Consider the following 18,596-nt stretch of genomic DNA (forward strand, 5'->3'; position numbering starts at 1 on the left):
GGCAGCAGACGACAGGAACCACTTGAGCTGGGCAGCAGACGACAGGAACCACTTGAGCTGGGCAGCAGACGACAGGAACCACTTGAGCTGGGCAGCAGATGACAGGAACCACTTGAGCTGGACAGCAAACGACAGGAACCACTTGAGCTGGGCAGCAAACGACAGGAACCACTTGAGCTGGGCAGCAAACGACAGGAACCACTTGAGCTGGGCAGCAGACGACAGGAACCACTTGAGGTGGGCAGCAGACGACAGGAACCACTTGAGCTGGGCAGCAGACGACAGGAACCACTTGAGCTGGGCAGCAGACGACAGGAACCACTTGAGCTGGGCAGCAGACGACAGGAACCACTTGAGCTGGGCAGCAGACGACAGGAACCACTTGAGCTGGGCAGCAGACGACAGGAACCACTTGAGCTGGGCAGCAGACGACAGGAACCACTTGAGCTGGGCAGCAGACGACAGGAACCACTTGAGCTGGGCAGCAGACGACAGGAACCACTTGAGCTGGGCAGCAGACGACAGGAACCACTTGAGCTGGGCAGCAGACGACAGGAACCACTTGAGCTGGGCAGCAGACGACAGGAACCACTTGAGCTGGGCAGCAGACGACAGGAACCACTTGAGCTGGGCAGCAGACGACAGGAACCACTTGAGCTGGGCAGCAGACGACAGGAACCACTTGAGCTGGGCAGCAGACGACAGGAACCACTTGAGCTGGGCAGCAGACGACAGGAACCACTTGAGCTGGGCAGCAGACGGCAGGAACCACTTGAGCTGGGCAGCAGACGGCAGGAACCACTTGAGCTGGGCAGCAGACGGCAGGAACCACTTGAGCTGGGCAGCAGACGGCAGGAACCACTTGAGCTGGGCAGCAGACGACAGGAACCACTTGAGCTGGAGGGCAGACACCCGAACATCAGGCTGGAGGGCTGGAACATCAGACTGGAAAGCTGGAACATCCGACTTGGAAGCTGGCACATCAGACTGAGAAGCTGGCACATCAGACTGGGAAGCAATCTTCGAGACATCAGGCTGGAAAGCAAGCTGAAAGACATCAGGCTGGGAAGCTGGTACAGCAAACTGGGAAGCTGGCACATCAATCTGGGAAGCTGGCACATCAATCTGGGAAGCTGGCACATCAATCTGGGAAGCTGGCACATCAATCTGGGAAGCTAGCACATCAATCTGGGAAGCTGGCACATCAGACTGGGAAGCTGGCACATCAGACTGGGAAGCTGGCACATCAGACTGGGAAGCTGGCACATCAGACTGGTAGGTAGGCATCAAAACATCAGGCTGGAAGACAAGCTGCAAAGCATCAGGCTGGGAAGCTGGTACAGTAAACTGGGAAGCTGGCACATCAATCTGGGAAGCTGGCACATCAATCTGGGAAGCTGGCACATCAATCTGGGAAGCTGGCACATCAATCTGGGAGGCTGGCACATCAATCTGGGAGGCTGGCACATCAATCTGGGAAGCTGGCACATCAGACTGGGAAGCTGGCACATCAGACTGGGAAGCTGGCACATCAGACTGGGAAGCTGGCACATCAGACTGGTAGGTAGGCATCAAGACATCAGGCTGGAAGACAAGCTGCAAGACATCAGGCTGGGAAGCTGGTACAGCAAACTGGGAAGCTGGCACATCAATCTGGGAAGCTGGCACATCAATCTGGGAAGCTGGCACATCAATCTGGGAAGCTGGCACATCAGACTGGGAAGCTGGCACATCAGACTGGGAAGCTGACACATCAGACTGGTAGGTAGGCATCAAGACATCAGGCTGGAAGGCAAGCTGCAAGACATCAGCCTGGGAAGCTGGTACAGCAAACTGGGAAGCTGGCACATCAATCTGGGAAGCTGGCACATCAATCTGGGAAGCTGGCACATCAGACTGGGAAGCTGGCACATCAGACTGGGAAGCTGGCACATCAGACTGGTAGGTAGGCATCAAGACATCAGGCTGGAAGACAAGCTGCAAGACATCAGGCTGGAAGGCAGGGACATCGAGCTGGAAGGCAGGCATCGGGACGACAGACTGGGAGGCAGGCACATCAGACTGTAAAGCTGGAACATCAGACTGCAAAGCTGGAACATCAGACTGCAAAGCTGGAACATCAGACTGCAAAGCTGGAACATCAGACTGGAAGGCTGGAACATCAGACTGGAAGGCTGGAACATCAGACTGCAAAGCTTGAACTTCAGACTGCAAAGCTTGAACATCAGACTGCAAAGCTGGAACATCAGACTGGAAGGCTGGAACATCAGACTGGAAGGTTGGAACGTCAGACTGGAAGGCTGAAACATCAGACTGGAAGGCTGGAACATCAGACTGGAAGGCTGGAACGTCAGACTGGAAGGCTGGAACGTCAGACTGCAAAGCTGGAACAGGTTGGGTTACTGGCAGGATGGTGTGGGTCGGGAAGAATTTTTGCTTCTTCTTTGGTTTAGCCCGTGCAGTTTTGTATGTAGGTGCAGGGCTGTAAGCAAAGAAAGTAGCTGGGCAGAAGGAAGACCAAGGAACTGTAGCTAGAGAGGGGTTTTGTGGGACTGTTACAGGTGGAGGAGAAGAGACAGGTGAATTGAAGGCAGGATGGGTGCAACACTTGGAGACGGGGTGGTAGTATTTGGTAGGGAGCTGATTAAACTGGGTTGTAGCTGAGGTTGCCATAGGTGACGGGGAAATAGATCTTTTGGAAAGCAGATGATTAATGGCAGGGCTGGAATAGTGTGGCTTAGCTAAAGACAGGAGGTCTGACCATGCCTGCAGCAAAGGTTGAACAAACGCTGATTCACATACAGCCTGACTAACCAAAGATTGTACTGAATAAATGCAATCGGATAACACCTGCTGGGAACAAGCGGAATAGTGTTCATCAAAGGAAGCCGGATCATCCTCTAACAACCATACCAGGGATTCAACCTGGTCACAACTGAAAGGAGGGGAGAAATCGTCACTACCTTCGGGAATGCATGACAAGGCTGACTTTGTACATAATTGGATCAAAGGCTGAACATCCTCAAATAACACATGACCTTGATCTACAAGTAAATGGGCGGTTTGTATCGTTTCCAGCAGTTGGTCTCGGGTCCAATCTTTAAGAGTCTGACAACAATATTCATTATCCTCTGCCGCCAGCAGAGAATAATAGACAATTTCATCAAAGTTCATTTTGCGCGCCCACCGTAACAGGACGGTTTCTCAGTGCAGCCACGTCTGGTCAGGGATGGCCTTGGTATACTGTCAGAGTATCTAATTGACCCGACTGTGTGGACTACACAGAGGAAACCCAAAACACATATAAGTGAAATAATGGTGTTTATTAACAAGTGATAAGTGAAAGGAATATAAACAGTGCAAACCCACACAACAACCCACTACAAACAACAATATATATAGGTAAATGGAGATACCGTAATCGTAATCAAAGCCAAGCCAAGGTCATACACAGGGAAGTCAGCAGAAGGGTAAGGACGGGAAACTGAACAGGACAAGGAGAGGATGGATGGATGGGGTTCAGGGCAGGGATCCAAGGGAGCCAGGAACAGAAGGGACAGGACTAGGAAGGCCTCAGGATAGGGATGGGATCAGATCAGGACAAGGCAGATAGCAGGCTCAAGGTCAAACAGGCAGCAAGGTCAGAACGCAGGGAGAGAGAGAGATACCAAGGCAAGCCTATGAGGGCTTGCCGGGTATTTGTAAGGCTGTGGTAATTGACCTCATGTCACAGCTGAGCGCAGTGTGAGCTGTTTGCTCCACACTGCCAGAGTGCACCCGCTGGTTGACGCCGGTACTACGGCCCGAGGATGCAACAGTGCCATCAGCAGGAAAGACCTCTTACTGCAGGTCCTAGGTGTTGGAAGACACCTGCTGATGGACACTGGTACTGCGATCCAAGAGACCGATAGCGCCACCAACGGGTAGACCTTCTCATGACACACACACTGCAAGATGCTTGAAGTCCAGTGTGAAGTTTCCACAGTCTGTGTTGATTTGGGGAGCCATGTCATCTGCTGGTGGTGGTCCACTGTGCTTCATTAAGTCCAGGGTCAACGCAGCCGTCTACCAGGAGATTCTGGAGCACTTGCTTCCAAATGCTTCCTTCCGCAAACAAGCTCTATGGGGATGCTGACTTCATTTTCTAGCAGGACTTGGCCCCTCCCCACACTGCCAAATGCACCAAAACTTGGTTCAATGACATGGGATTACTGTGCTTGATTGGCCAGCAAACTCGCCTGACCTGAACCCCATAGAGAATCTATGGGGCATTGCCAAGAGAAAGATGAAGGACATGAGACCGAACATTGCAGAGGAGCTTAAGGCCGCTATTGAAGCATCCTGGTCTTCCATAACACCTCAGCAGTGCCACAGGCTGATAGCTTCCATGCCATGCCGCATTGAGGCAGTCATTGCTGCAAAAGGGGCCCAAACCAAGTACTGAGTACATATGTATGCTTATACTTTTCAGAGGTCCGATATTGTTCTATGTACAATACTTGTTTTATTGATTGCATGTAATATTCTAATTTTCTGAGATTGTGGATTTGGGGTTTTCATGAGCTGTAAACCATAATCATCACAATTATGACAAATCACGGCTTGAACTATCTTGCTTTGCATGTAATGAGTCTATCTCATATATTAGTTTCACCTTTTAATTTGCATTAGTGAAATAAATAAACTTTTGCATGATATTCTAATTTTTCGAGTATCACTTGTAGTAGAAGCAAATGTTGGGCCTAGGGAGTCCCGGGATTGTAAACATGTTAACTTCTGGCCCAAGTTATCTTGAGGCTATGCCTGCAGCAAAACCTTTCCTTAAAGAGGTCAGAGGTCCTGTGTGGCTAGTAGATGATCTCATGGACTGATGAATGGCAGGGATGGGCTTACTTCTGGAGTGAGAGAAGCTAAAGCTGGATTGCACACTATACAACTTTTATTGTCTGATTTCCTTTATATTTACCTTTAACTATGTAGTGCAAGGGCCTGTCTGATTGCATACAAATTGAAAGTGTTTAGGTTTGACCTCATATTATATGGTTTTGGTAAATCTAAAGGAAAAACATCTAAACAAAATTATGGGCATCCAGCTTCGAGCAGGATATACATGTTCAGTTTTTTTCTTTCAACCAGCGGGCTGAATGAAGAAATAATATAAAAACTAACAGATTCCTGCATCAACACAAATCATGTGTAATGCATCATCTCAGAAGTACAGGACCTGACCCTTGCAAGTGTTGCCACAGATCTGAGCTTTGCTTATGAAGAGATTTAGGTCAAGTATAGGGGTCCTGTGTGTGGATTACATGCAGGGGCTGAGGAGCAGCAAAGTGATGATTTTTCAACAGTCATGCTTGCTGGAAATGCAAGTAAATTCCCTTTTTTCCTTTACAGGCTGTTTTCTATTTAGAAGGGACCCTGTAGGTAAGGGGTCACTTGAAAAATATGTAAGTCTGAAAATCAATTACTGAGTATAGTGAAAAGTAGGTAAACATGGAAAAGAAGTGCGGGGAGTGCTGTAGCATCCATAACTGCTTTGCTGCTTTGTACAGGGTATAAAATAATCATAAAAAGAGAATATACACGGATAATTAAAGGAAAGACTGTAGCTGCCGGTATTTCTCTAAGGCAGCAGCTTATCTTTCACACGTTGATAATCATTTTCAAACTCCTTTTGAAAAGCTGCGTGCTGCTGAGTGTGTAAAATACATGCTACTTTTTCACAATGCTTCACATTTAATAACTTTGAAACATTCATTAACCTCCTCTGTTATAAGAGCTTCTACTGCTGATTTAAACTGCTCCCAGAAAGCTAGATTATAAAGTAGTACTTTGATGTTGCTACTTATTTACACTGTAAACTTCCATTTCATTTAAATCTCGCTATGGTAATATGGCTGTTGTTAACTGCCTGCTGCTATTGCGGTAACTGGGAATGCTCATCTTTTTCTGAGGGAATACATCACTTTTTATATTCTTTGTCAAAATCCACTCAAAATAGGCTTGGATTTGTGGAAATGCAGCCGAGCCTTAGTAGTCCTTCAAATGACTTTACTGTAATGCAGTCTCCGAGGTAATGATCTAGTCACTTTTTGCAACCGTTTCATACAGGAAATGCTTTTATTGGTTTACAAACATCAATGTAGTAAAAATATTAAAATTCAAAACTATGATGCACGTAGATGTACTTTTTAAAAGGCACAAATGTCTGTGCCTAGGGAACCAGAGACTTACGTTTTTAAAGAGTTTTGATCAATCAGCAAAAAATAGGGATTTTTTGTGAAAACTTATTATTTTTTTGTGAAAACTTGAGTACTATCTTTGATACTTTTTTTTATTTGGACAAACTGGTACATTTTCAGTACAAGCTTTCGGAGGTCTACCACCTTCTTCTAGGGTCCAAATAGTACTGATACACAAAGGTTGAGCAAAATGTTAGGAATAAATCTACAGACAATCTCTGGAGGAAACAAAACACACACGGTAATAAAAGTAAGAAAGTTTATCAGATGTGGAGTAGATAGAGGAATGGGGAGAGGGGGAGGAGTCACAGGAGTAAGGGCTTGTTTTCATGTGCATCAATACCCTGTGTTGCATTCATTCAGAACTTTTAAAGGAGAAGTATGGGTTTGGCGTTTTTCGCCGTTTTATACTTATCTAGGTGGATGTAGCTTGGGACCGATGCTGCACCTGTCCCCTGCCGTCTCTGTACTGATAACGGAGCCATCGAACACCGCCGTTGGCTCGGTTCTCTCACCTCCCCGAGCAGACAGCTTCTGCCTGTAAATCAGCAGCTCTCCTGCTCTGCTCCTGCACGCCCATTGGGTGATGCCTACCTGGCGTCATCGCGTATTGGGCTGTGTGGATCATCTCGGGCATGTGGGGTCACTGTGCCTGCACAGCCCCAGTGGCGGCAAGCATCTCCAGCGCTCGCACGCCTCGTTACCCGTACATGACGTTGGGGGCAGAGCATCTGGTCCTCCAGGGGGAACAAGTTGGAGGCCTGACATGGCGGCGATTCTCATTCACAGCTCTGTCCATGCACACGACAGCTGCACTTCCATGAGGGGAAGACAACATCCTCTGGTTCTTATCCTTCACTCAGGTAACCACTGATGTTTTTCAGTTTAGTTCACACTCTAGTATGGTTCTTCATTTGTCCTTATACTTAAATTTTTTTTCACCCCCAGTGCACCTTATACATAACTTATTAATATCCTCTCACATTTTTCATGAATATTCTCACTGTCCCTTCAGTCTCCCAGTCCATACCAGCGTTTACCTTATGCTGGTTCATGCATCTTTACATGCATACTAATTTACTGCATTAACCTTATCTGCATTTGCAGGATCTTGTGACACACATTTATATTCTTTGAGTATTTTTAGCTGTCATCTATTATGGACAAGGTGACACTCCTTGGGACACTCACACGCACCACAGCCATGTCAGTCCTCCGGTTGTTCCCCTGCTGGGGATACATTTTGCTCTGCCTCCTCAGCTCCCGAGCTGGATGTCTGTTGCAGCCGCCACCTGTGAAGTCAGTGATTGATGACCTGGTCCAGCCCATTGGTGATTATGGGGTCTTGCACTCAGACCCCTCTGACCACTCACCTCCCTGCCAATTCTGTGTAACATACATTTATTTGGTTTATTGCTTGTATTGCAGATACATTAAAGCATCTACCCCTGAAGAAGCGAGCGCAGTCTCGCGAAACGCGTCGGCTACTACTAGTGCTTGTATACTTTTGATACCTGTATACTGTTTTTATACAATCTGTTTACCAATGCATGTGGATTGTTTTCTATGTATACCTCGTCGGCCTGCTCATCATGTTGTGTTTAACATGCACAACAAAGTTGCAATAAATATGTACTTCTATATATTCATGGTATTTTCATTGACTAACCATACTCACCTCATTCAAAGTCCCAGGGTGATTCCTATGCATCTATGTACTGCATTGGGGATGGAGGTGATGTTGGGGTGACACCAGACCTTTCATCATGTTCCATTAGGATCTGTGTTCGACATTTACAAACTGAAGTTGAATGGTACTTTAAAAGCTTTAACAAAGCTTTCTGAAAGTTCTGTAAATGCTTTGTCAAAACTTGCTGTTCAAGCTGCTCTTATACAACCTAAAGCCCATGTGAAATAGGCCTTATAATTGTGCCACACAGTGCTGTTCACACAGGAGCAGTAGCTTTGTGTAGTGTTGTATTATGCTATGTTGTCAGCTACCTCCATCAATTTCAATGGTAATGCTTTGTAACCACCCTTTACAGTACCTATAGCATTTATGGTGTGTTAGTAAAACATTTGTAAAGTGTAACTGGGCACTGGGGGAGAGGGAGTGGAGGCTTCTGTATATCAGAATGCACTGGGAAATAACAGAGAACTAGGACAGAGCAGCTTGAGAGTTGAGTTGAGTGGCATCTTCATATAGCGCGGTCATTTACCCCTTAGGATCCCAACGCCCTTGAAATTAGGGCCAATTTAGGCAGGATCCATTTAACCTACCAGCATGTCTTTAGAGTGTGGGAGGAAACAGAAGTACCCAGAGGAAACCCACGCAGGTACAGGGAGAACATGCAAACTCCAGGCAGATGGTGTCTTGGTTTGAACCAGCGACCCTTTTGCTGCTAGGTGAAAGTGCTAACCACTACACCATTGTGCGGCAGCTTTAGCCACTTCCTCTTTGTGCAGAGCAGCCTTGTGGTAACACCATTTGATTCTGTGTGCAGGTAAAAGCAGAAAGTCAGCCAGCAATACTTCCATTGCCAGGCAGGAGCCAAGGCATTGAGCATTATTATTAGACTATATCTCTCTCCGCTTTCCTCCCCCCCACACCTTTTCTTTCATCCCCCCAGCCCTTATTTTCTCCTTTTCTCCTCTTCTTCTTTTCTCCAACACTTACATCAGACCTACTCTTTACCCACAGAGTTCAGTGTCACAGACACACCAGTTTGGGTATATCCCCATTCATCATAGCATACAGAAGCAGGTTAGTAACCATTTTTCTGTTAAAATATATATGTTTTAAGCATCATTTGGATGATTTTTAGACTATATCTATTTCTTATCCATTTCAAGATTTTTCTTCCCTGAAGTCCTTTTATTAGTTTTTATGAGTTTTTATTAAAAAAAGGTATACGGTTTGTTTTTCAAACACAGCTTCACCCTTGTATACAATGTGTTGATATACAGTATCTCACAAAAGTGAGTACACCCCTCACATTTTTGTAAATATTTTATTATATTCTTTCATGTGACAACACTGAAGAAATTACACTTTGCTACATTGTAAAGTATTGAGTGTACAGCTTGTATAACAGTGTAAATTTGCTGTCCCCTCAAAATAACTCAACACAGCCATTAATGTCGAAACCGCTGGCAACAAACATGAGCACACCCCTAAGTGAACATGTCCAAATTGGGCCTGAAGTGTCAATATTGTGTGTGGCCACCATTATTTTCCAGCACTGCCTTAACCTTCTTGGGCATGGAGTTCACCAGAGCTTCACAGGTTGCCACTGGAGTCCTCTTCCACTCCTCCATGATGACATCACAGAGCTGGTGGATGTTAGAGACCTTGTGCTCCTCCACCTTCCCTTTGAGGATGCCCCACAGATGCTCAATAGGTTTTAGGTCTGGAGACATGCTTGGCCAGTCCATCACCTTTACCCTCAGCTTCTTTAGCAAGGCAGTGGTCATCTTGGAGGGGTGTTTGGGGTTGTTATGCTGGAATACTGCCCTGCGGACCAGTCTCCAAAGGGAGGGGATCATGCTCTGCTTCAGTATGTCACAGTACATGATTGCATTCATTGTTCCCTCAATGAACTGTAGCTCCCCAATGCCGGCAGCACTCATGCAGCCCCAGGCCATGACACTCCCACCACCATGCTTGACTGTAGGCAAGACACACTTGTCTTTGTAATCCTCACCTGGTTTCCGCCACACACGCTTGACACCATCTGAACCAAAAGAGTTTATCTTGGTCTCATCAGAACACAGGACATGGTTCCAGTAATCCATGTCCTTAGACTGCTTGTCTTCAGAAAATTGTTTGCAGCTTTCTTGTGCATCATCTTTAGAAGAGGCTTCCTTCTGGTTTGACAGCAATGCAGACCAATTTGATGCAGTGTGCGGCATATGGTCTGAGCACTGACAGGCTGTCCCCCCACCCCTTTAACCTCTACAGCAATGCTGGCAGCACTCATACATCTATTTCCCAAAGACAAGCTCTGGATATGACACTGAGCATTTGCACTCAATTTCTTTGGTCGACCATGGCAAAGCCTGTTCTGAGGAGAACCTGTCCTGTTAAAGTGATGTATGGTCTTGGCCACCGTGCTGCAGCTCAGTTTCAGGGTCTTGGCAATCTTCTTATAGCCTAGGCCATCTTTATGTAGAGCAACAATTCTTTTTTTAAGATCCTCAGAGAGTTCTTTGCCATAAGGTGCCATGTTGAACTTCCAGTGACCAGTATGAGAGAGTGAGAGTGATAACACCAAATTTAACACACCTGCTCCCCATTCACACCTGAAACCTTTTAACAATAAAGAGGGAAAAATGACACCGGAGAGGGAAAATGGCTAATTGGGCCTAATTTGGACATTTTCACTTAGGGGTGTACTCACTTTTGTTGCCAGCGGTTTAGACATTAATGGCTGTGTGTGGAGTTATTTTGAGGGGACAGACAAAACAAAATGTTCAAGTCCAAAAAACAGGGGGTCATCCAATGTGTTCAGATTTTGGGGGTGACTATTCCAATGCTTTAGTGACTATAGGAATCCGCACCAGATGAATCCAAAGGCTGTTACGATCTCTGTAATAGGGATCATCTTCAACTGGTGAGTAGGCTGTTTGCACAGTGTTGGTGGAGGATTAATATAGTCACTAAAGCATTGGAATAGTCACCCCCAAAATCTGAACACATTGGGTGACCCCCTGTTTTTTGGACTTGAACATTTTGTTTTGTCTTGATCATTTGGACATTTACTAATTTTATTTATTTACACAGTTGATGATAAATTTGATAACAATAATTTTATGCACAGTTTTGATTGATTGCTTGCACATGTTCCATTGGAGTGAAACCGGTGGTTCTTCAGTTTTATTTATTTGTACTGTTTGCAATTTAGAATTTGTTTTTATTACAGTATATTAGAGTATAGCGCGGTTCACCACACACACTTTTCTCACTTCATTGGTTTTTATAACGAGCAGCTGAATTTACAATTTATATATTTTCCACATGCGCGGGTAGGGAGCAATTACAACTGTTCGCCAATCACACCTTTATTTATTTAACCATATGTTGCAATATACATACCAAAACAAGAGTACTGCAAAAATACAGTTACATCGGTATGCTGACATCATACACAACATCAGAGCTACACAGGTAGCTAAAACAAAACAAAGCATGCACAAAAAAACTATTCTAAGTTGGGCGCGTAAGAGACATATCAGAGAAAGCACGATGGAGAAAATCTCCAGGATTCCCTACATATAGTAGATAGCCCCAACTTAGTGATGCAACCTTGTGGGAAATATAGTGAGAGAGTACTTCAGGTTAGGAGAGAACCCCGGTGGCTAGTAAATCCTAATAAAGACATAAAGTCCAAACATCATAATCAAGGGCACAATAACAGCAAAGAACTGCGTGGAAAAGTTTCCAAGCTGACTGAAAGGGTATATAAAAGGGGAAAAACAGAAGAATGGGGGGGGGGGTGAATAGATAGGAAAGGACAAAAATTGGAGAAAAGAAACACACACACAGCATAGTAAGACAGGGCATAAGCCAAAAGGAAAAAGGACATTAAAGACCAGAAAAGCAAATTCTCTCACCAAGGGCCTCAAGACAAGTCCCAGGGTAAATCAGCCAGGATTTAAAACTTCCTGTAAATAGGCATCCGTAAAGATAAAATATTGCCAGGACCTCAAAGTGCCACAAATGGACTCTTCCTGGTTGTTGAGTGTAGCCAAAAGGTCTTCCATGTCCCTGAGTTCATTCATTTTGGAGAACCAGAGAGATTTCGAGGGCAAAATTCTACCAGTTTTTATCTCATATTGCTGAAATGTGTTTATTTTTTAAATCTGTTTAGTTCTTTTAGGAGGCAAGAGATGGTTTTGGTATTTAGGTATTAGCTGTTCTGCAGCCATAATGAGAAATGTAACTATATTTTTATATAACTATACCTAAACCCAAATTCAAAGAAGTAATTCATTCAGGAGTAATGCAACTGTTACTTTGCTTATTCAACACCCAGCTTTATCCCAGATGAAATGATATATGATATACACATACATGCACAGACAAACACTGTTCAATTGATGGATTCCACATATGTGAGGTGCAGGGTTTTATTCCAAACTACCGTATTTACTTTACAGATGCACCTACTGTATTCATTGTATAAAATGTATGTAGCATCAGCTACATACAGTACAGAGCGCTAGTTCTGGCAGTGGAATGGGGACTTCCTATCCTGTTCCCAAAACAAAGTCAAGCCAGGCTGAGTGCTGCTCAGCCATTTACAGGAAGCTTTGTATTTTATGAATGAATACAAGGCTTCTTCTGACTGACTGAGGTGTAGAGGCATGAAGTTGCGATCCCCACCTCCAATCAAAGGAAGCCTTGTGTTCATTCATTTAATACAAAGATTCTTATGAATGGCTGAGCAGTGCTCAGCCTGGTTTGATTTTGTCCCAGCAACAGGACAGGAAGTCCCAACTAATGCTACTATGAGTTTAAACAGTTTGTTTGGACCAAGCTGGTCCAAACAAACTAGTTCCATCTGCTGAGAGTTCTGTATAAACTGTATGCAGCATTAGCTGGGACCTCCTGTCCTGTTGCTGGGACAAAATAGAGTCAGGCTGAGCGCTACTCTGCCATTCATAATAATCTTTGTATTTAATGAATGAACACAAGGCTTCCTTTGATCGGAGATGGAGATCGTAATTTCATGCCTCTCTTAACGTCAGTCCGTCAGAAGAAGCCTTGTATTCATTGAAAATACAAAGCTGCCTGTGAATGAAGTCCCCATCCCGCTGCCAGAACACAGCGCTCTGTACTGTATGTAGCTGATGCTACATACCGTTTATACAATGCATCCAGTGGGCGCATTTGTTAGTAAAGTAAATAGTTTGTTTGGACAAGGTTGGTCCAAATGAACTATTTAAATTCATGGTAAACCTGGAGTTAGGCCTTAATTCAAGAAAGAGATGGCATGAAACTTAACGTTTACATACAAATTTAATTTACAATATATACAATCTCAGAAAAGGGGGCCAAAAACATCTCATGAAACATTTAGCTGTAAAGGTTTGTAAGAAAGTGTAACTTATCAACTGCAGACTATGCAAAAACAACTAAATATATTGCAGCTTACCACTCCCTAGTTAGATGGGATGTCTGCATTAGGCCTTACACTGCAGCCTGAAAAAGCTCAGTACAGTGCTTTTTTTTTTTTTTTATCTCAAATGCAGTCCATTGTTTACAACTTGTATGTAGACACATGCACGTAAACAAGCGCTGCTTATTCCTGAGTAAAAAAAATATAGAAAAATCTATGGGAGTATTAGATGGGGTTATTAGAACCAACGAGGGAAGAAATACATCCATTCCAGAGGGATTGGCAGGAATTGTAGCTTAAAACCTGGATTTAGCAGGAGTGAGGTAAGTGTACAATTCACCTGGTGGTGGTGGCACTATCTCATCTTTATAAGAAGATTTGAGTTGAGCGCGGCGGTGGAATATTTACAAGAGACTTTTTTTTTTTTTTATATTTATTCTTCCTTCAGATTTATTCACATATATTTTGAAACAATTGTTTGTGCTTATATTGTGAGACATTATGATTTGTTGCCTATTAGATTGTAAGCTCTTCTGAGCAGGGCCTTCTTAATCCTCTTGTATTTTATTGTATTATAACTGTATTGTCTCCCTTTTATATTGTAAAGCGCTGCGTAAACTGTTGGCGCTATATAAATCCTGTATAAAAAGTTTGTAGCACATTGGAGTTCAGTAGCGCTGCACCATATAATCTATTAATATTGTTTCTTAGTGCGGTGATTCCACTAATAGGTGTAAAGCATCAACTGATTTGTTGCTATTTATGATTTGATTTAAGGATTTCTATCATATTGTTTTTGTATTATCACTTCTAGCTATTTTTATATTAGGAGTGAGGGTTATTAATTCACAGGTGGTGCTGATTGTACACATTTGACTTATATATTAAGAAGTACTTTCAACTATATTTGTATCACACCAAAAGGGAACAAATAAAATACATTTATTGCTAGGGTATACATACATTTAAAACCACATTTAAAGATATGACTAGATATGACTGATAATGTTTCCAGACACTGTAAGGCCTAATGTTAAGGAGTTCCTGTTGTACCATTTTTCTATTACCTGCTTAGCAATATGTTAACTTAAATAAAATCCAATATTTTTAATGCAAAATCATAGGTTACAAGAAACCACCATTTGTTTTAATAATTGGTTATCCAAATGACCTTTAAAAAAGAATTATGTACAAATGGCTTACTGGTTGGGAAAAGCAATTATATTACTCAAATAAGCTATTAAGCAGCTTTAGCACCCTAAATTGTGGGACAAGCCTTCCCTACATGTTTAAATTGGACCATAGCTTCAACGCATGCATGATCAGGGAGTTATTTATGGATTTACAATATTTGGACTGCCAAATTGCATACTGCAAAATTATATTTGCAGTTTTTATTTCTTATGTAACTCACAAAATCTACAGTATTTGTTTCAGCTTGGGATTATTCAGCAAACCACACAATTTAAACTGACTGATAATAGATACTGTATATGGATCAGGTAGATGGGCCTTGGAAGCAGCCTGTCTATATCCGGCGAAACCAGTCAAGGAATGGTCTTTTCCAGCAGCCCTCCTTGGTGATCCAATATGGACTGATAAGTATACTTTATACATATATGTAGTTCCTTTCACTCTCAACCTGAGCCAATCCTTGATACATGGAGAATTAGGGAACATTCTAAATGTGACCATGTGAATTACATGGATTAGAATAATGGATTTGTGATCACGTATGTTCTGGAGCTTTCTCAGTATAAGCCCTATGCTCTACAGTGTTGTGGGTTTAGCCCTTTCCTGATGTGCGAGGTAGGTGTTTACAGTATCTGAGTCTTCGCCTGGTTATCTGTAATGGGACTGGATCCCTATAGTTGAAAGAAATATGCATGTTCTGTATAACAACCTCCTCTGGACCCCAGTGCCCTGTGAAAACCTTGAGGGCATTCATCAGCGTAACATATGGGGCTTTCCAGTAAATACCATTAATAAACTCTGGGACTTTGGTCACCTTCTGAGCATTGCACCCTCAGCAGATATATACACTTTGCAGTTGTTTGCTTATTGACTGGCTCAGTGAATCGGAATGCTCAAATCTGGAGATCGCCTAACTTTCTACCATTATAAATGTGTTAATAGAGTGTAATACAAGATGATATATTATGGGTAGGGGTGACCATTGCTTGAGAGAGGCGGGCACATGTTTTTAATATGTGTTTATGTATGGGTGATATTTTTTTGGTGTGGTTTTAACTTTTATACATCATTCAGCAAACCAATTTAAACTGACTGATAATAGATACTGTATATGGATCAGGTAGAGTTAAACATTTCTCTTAATATTTATTGTTTACGCCCCATTTACACTCGTGATTTGGGTCATTAGTGATTAGATGCAAAAGACCCAACAGGGGTTCTCGTTGATTAACCGCAGGCATAAGGCAAAAGCTCACAGCTCCTGCGGATAATTGCCAACGATCCGTCCTGGGCACAGATGCACACAGAACCAATCATTTTCAGGTGATCACTCCATAAACCATTACATGTGAGTGGCCATGATTAGTTGAGGGAGTTGTCAGCCTCCATTTGCAAGTGTGAATTGGGCCTTAATCCTGTGTATCCTATGATATTTATTTCTTTGTGCTTCAGTGCAGGCGCCAAATTAATTTTTTTCCATTCAGCAGAAGATTTTGACTGTTGCTCCCAATGTGTTAGAGCAATGGTCCAACATGCCCACTGCACAGTCACAACTACTGCTCTACCATCCAGTAAGGAGTGTGAGCACTGCTGATTGGAATACAGTAGTTGTAACTAGGCAGTGGCATGTCGGACTGTTGGAGATAGCCCACTGTACCAACACACCTTTATGATCTAGCTTAGTATTCTAAGACTACTATTAGGCTATAAAAATTCCAGGTTCAATGCAGTTCTGTTTTCCTTAAAATGTTACTAAGTGCAAGACCCTGCATTCACAATACCTGATCTCCCACTGTACACAGAACATGGAAATGCAATTATTTTAAATATAAACTGTTAAATATTGTTTCTCATCTGCAGTATATAGCAGTTTTGTGACTGTTATCAGTGTCCAGGTGAAGCTTGTAGAAGGGGCTTTCATTCTACTCTGACTGTCCTATGAGGCTGCAGGACCCCTGACCCCCTGTCTGGACAGTGTTCACTGCCCATGTGCTGATCACATGCACTCTCCCAAGAAAAAAAAACTCTCTAGCAATACACACCTAACTGAGCATATGCAGAGTGACTCCAAAGTCTCTGCCTTATCAGTAGATGAATTGGGAACAGTAAAAGAAGCAGGGGATCAGAGAAGACAGGATTAAACAGCCCCTTTACACAGTGCAGAGGATTAACCCCTTAGGTTCCACAGTGAGTATAACAAACGTGCTTTGCTGCATATACAGACTGATTTTACTGTTGTTGGTTTAGTAGTTTTAATAGTTTAATACTTGAATAAACACCTTAATAGTTTTCTTTCTTAATGTATTTTGTCATACAACAAGAATAAGTACATGAATTGGTCTTGACATCAGGCTACTGTCATCCAATGCACAGGAGCACCCACACTCACCTTGATTCAGAAGGTCCTTGTTTTTCTAAGGGTCGTATTTTTTTCCTGATAATTGACAGCTTAGTTGTGTCAATGACTTTAGTCTCTCCACTGCTATAAGTGAATTCCAGTGTTCCGTTCCATTCTCCTTGGGCCTTACATACTATTGTGTTGGTGGGCATGTGCTTGACTTCAGCTGTGACCCTTTTAAGAAGCCATATGCATTTGTTAAAAGAAATGTACTATTATGCTGCTTTCATATACAGCTAAAAGACACAAACATTAAAATGAATTAGACTATCAATGTGAAGAGCTAGGAGTCCTAAAACACATGCTAGTTGAATATAAAAATACTGTATATGGCAAAGCATACCAGGAGTTATATTTTTAGCCTATCACTATGTTATTATACATTAGCAGTGACTGAGTAACTTGTAAATGCTAAAGCATGCTTGTGAATGTTCAAGTCACTCATCCCCTGGAAAATGAAACATGCGTCTTTGCAATACTTGGCCAATTAGAGCATGGCTGGGGCTGGAGTCTTGGGAAGCAGCAAGGACTATGCAGGGATGTTGCATGAAAATGCAAAGCATTTGGGTGGAGTTTTACAATAAGTTACACCTATTCATTGTGGTAACACAGGCATTACTGCAACACACCATTTAATTGCAATGGCACCCCAACCCACTAAGGCAGTGCACCTCCAATGCACACGTTTCTGTGCATCACAATGCATGGTAATGCAATACCGGCGGTTGTGGCATGATGTATCAGCAAAAATGCTGCACATACAATTTTTTTCTTGTTCTGGCGCGTTGAAAGGCCATTCATTTGAATGGGTTATCTCAAATAGGAACTGAATTTAGGAAGACGTGGCCAAATAAGGCAGGCAGACAGCAAAAGACTAGTCACCAATTTTGCCTGTGGTCTCCCTGAGCTAATCCTTCCCGATTACTAACTTACCATGCACACTAGCATACCATTTCAAACTGCAGATATAAATCTTTGAGGATGTAGGCAGAAAAGTGCCTAGACACCCTCACATACCAGGAAGTGCACTGCTATTTTTCAGTAGGAATTCAAGACAAATGAGGTGCATTCTACACAATACTGCTTAGACACATTTAACATTTTCGATGTTCCCAATAACTCTGCAAATTTTCACTTTTTGAGTTCAGGTTCATCGTAATGCAATGCACATTAAGGTACAACATAATGGGTTTTATTTACTAAAACTGGAGAGTGCAAAATTTGGTGCAGTTGTGCATGGTAGCCAATCAACTTCTAACTTCAGCTTGTACAATTAAGCTTTGAGAAAAAAAAAAAAAGTGGAAGCCAATTAGTTTCTATGCAGAGCTGCACCAGATTTTGCACTCTCCAGTTTTAGTAAATCAACCCCACTGTGTGTTAAGGTGCGTGCATCCACGAACCAGAACGCAAAGGTCTAATTGAGTCCGAAATGTAAACAGTGGAGTGTATTTCATATAGGAAGTATGTATATTGTTTTAAAGAAGCTCAGATCATGCTGAACACACGCTGCAGTGCTTGTCAACACTGATGCTGCAACATTAAGGCTGGGTTCATACTATGTGCGGTGAGGCTCACAGCAGGGTGTCCGGTGCATCCTCATTCACCATTTCAGGTACAAATTAGGTACAAATTTTTGCC

General features: G+C 43.1%; 1 protein-coding gene across 1 annotated transcript in view; it reads right to left on the minus strand.

Moving 5' to 3' along the window:
- OSBPL10 (oxysterol binding protein like 10) overlaps window positions 1-18,596 on the minus strand; it is a 706,762-nt gene that overhangs the window by 56,720 nt on the left and 631,446 nt on the right. The window contains exon 10 of the mRNA XM_073630290.1: window positions 16,950-17,132. Coding sequence (XP_073486391.1) covers window positions 16,950-17,132 — 183 coding nt within the window. The remainder of the gene's footprint in view (window positions 1-16,949; window positions 17,133-18,596) is intronic.

Source organism: Aquarana catesbeiana, linkage group LG05, assembly GCF_042186555.1.
Source record: "Aquarana catesbeiana isolate 2022-GZ linkage group LG05, ASM4218655v1, whole genome shotgun sequence".
Taxonomy (NCBI): Eukaryota; Metazoa; Chordata; class Amphibia; order Anura; family Ranidae; genus Aquarana; species Aquarana catesbeiana.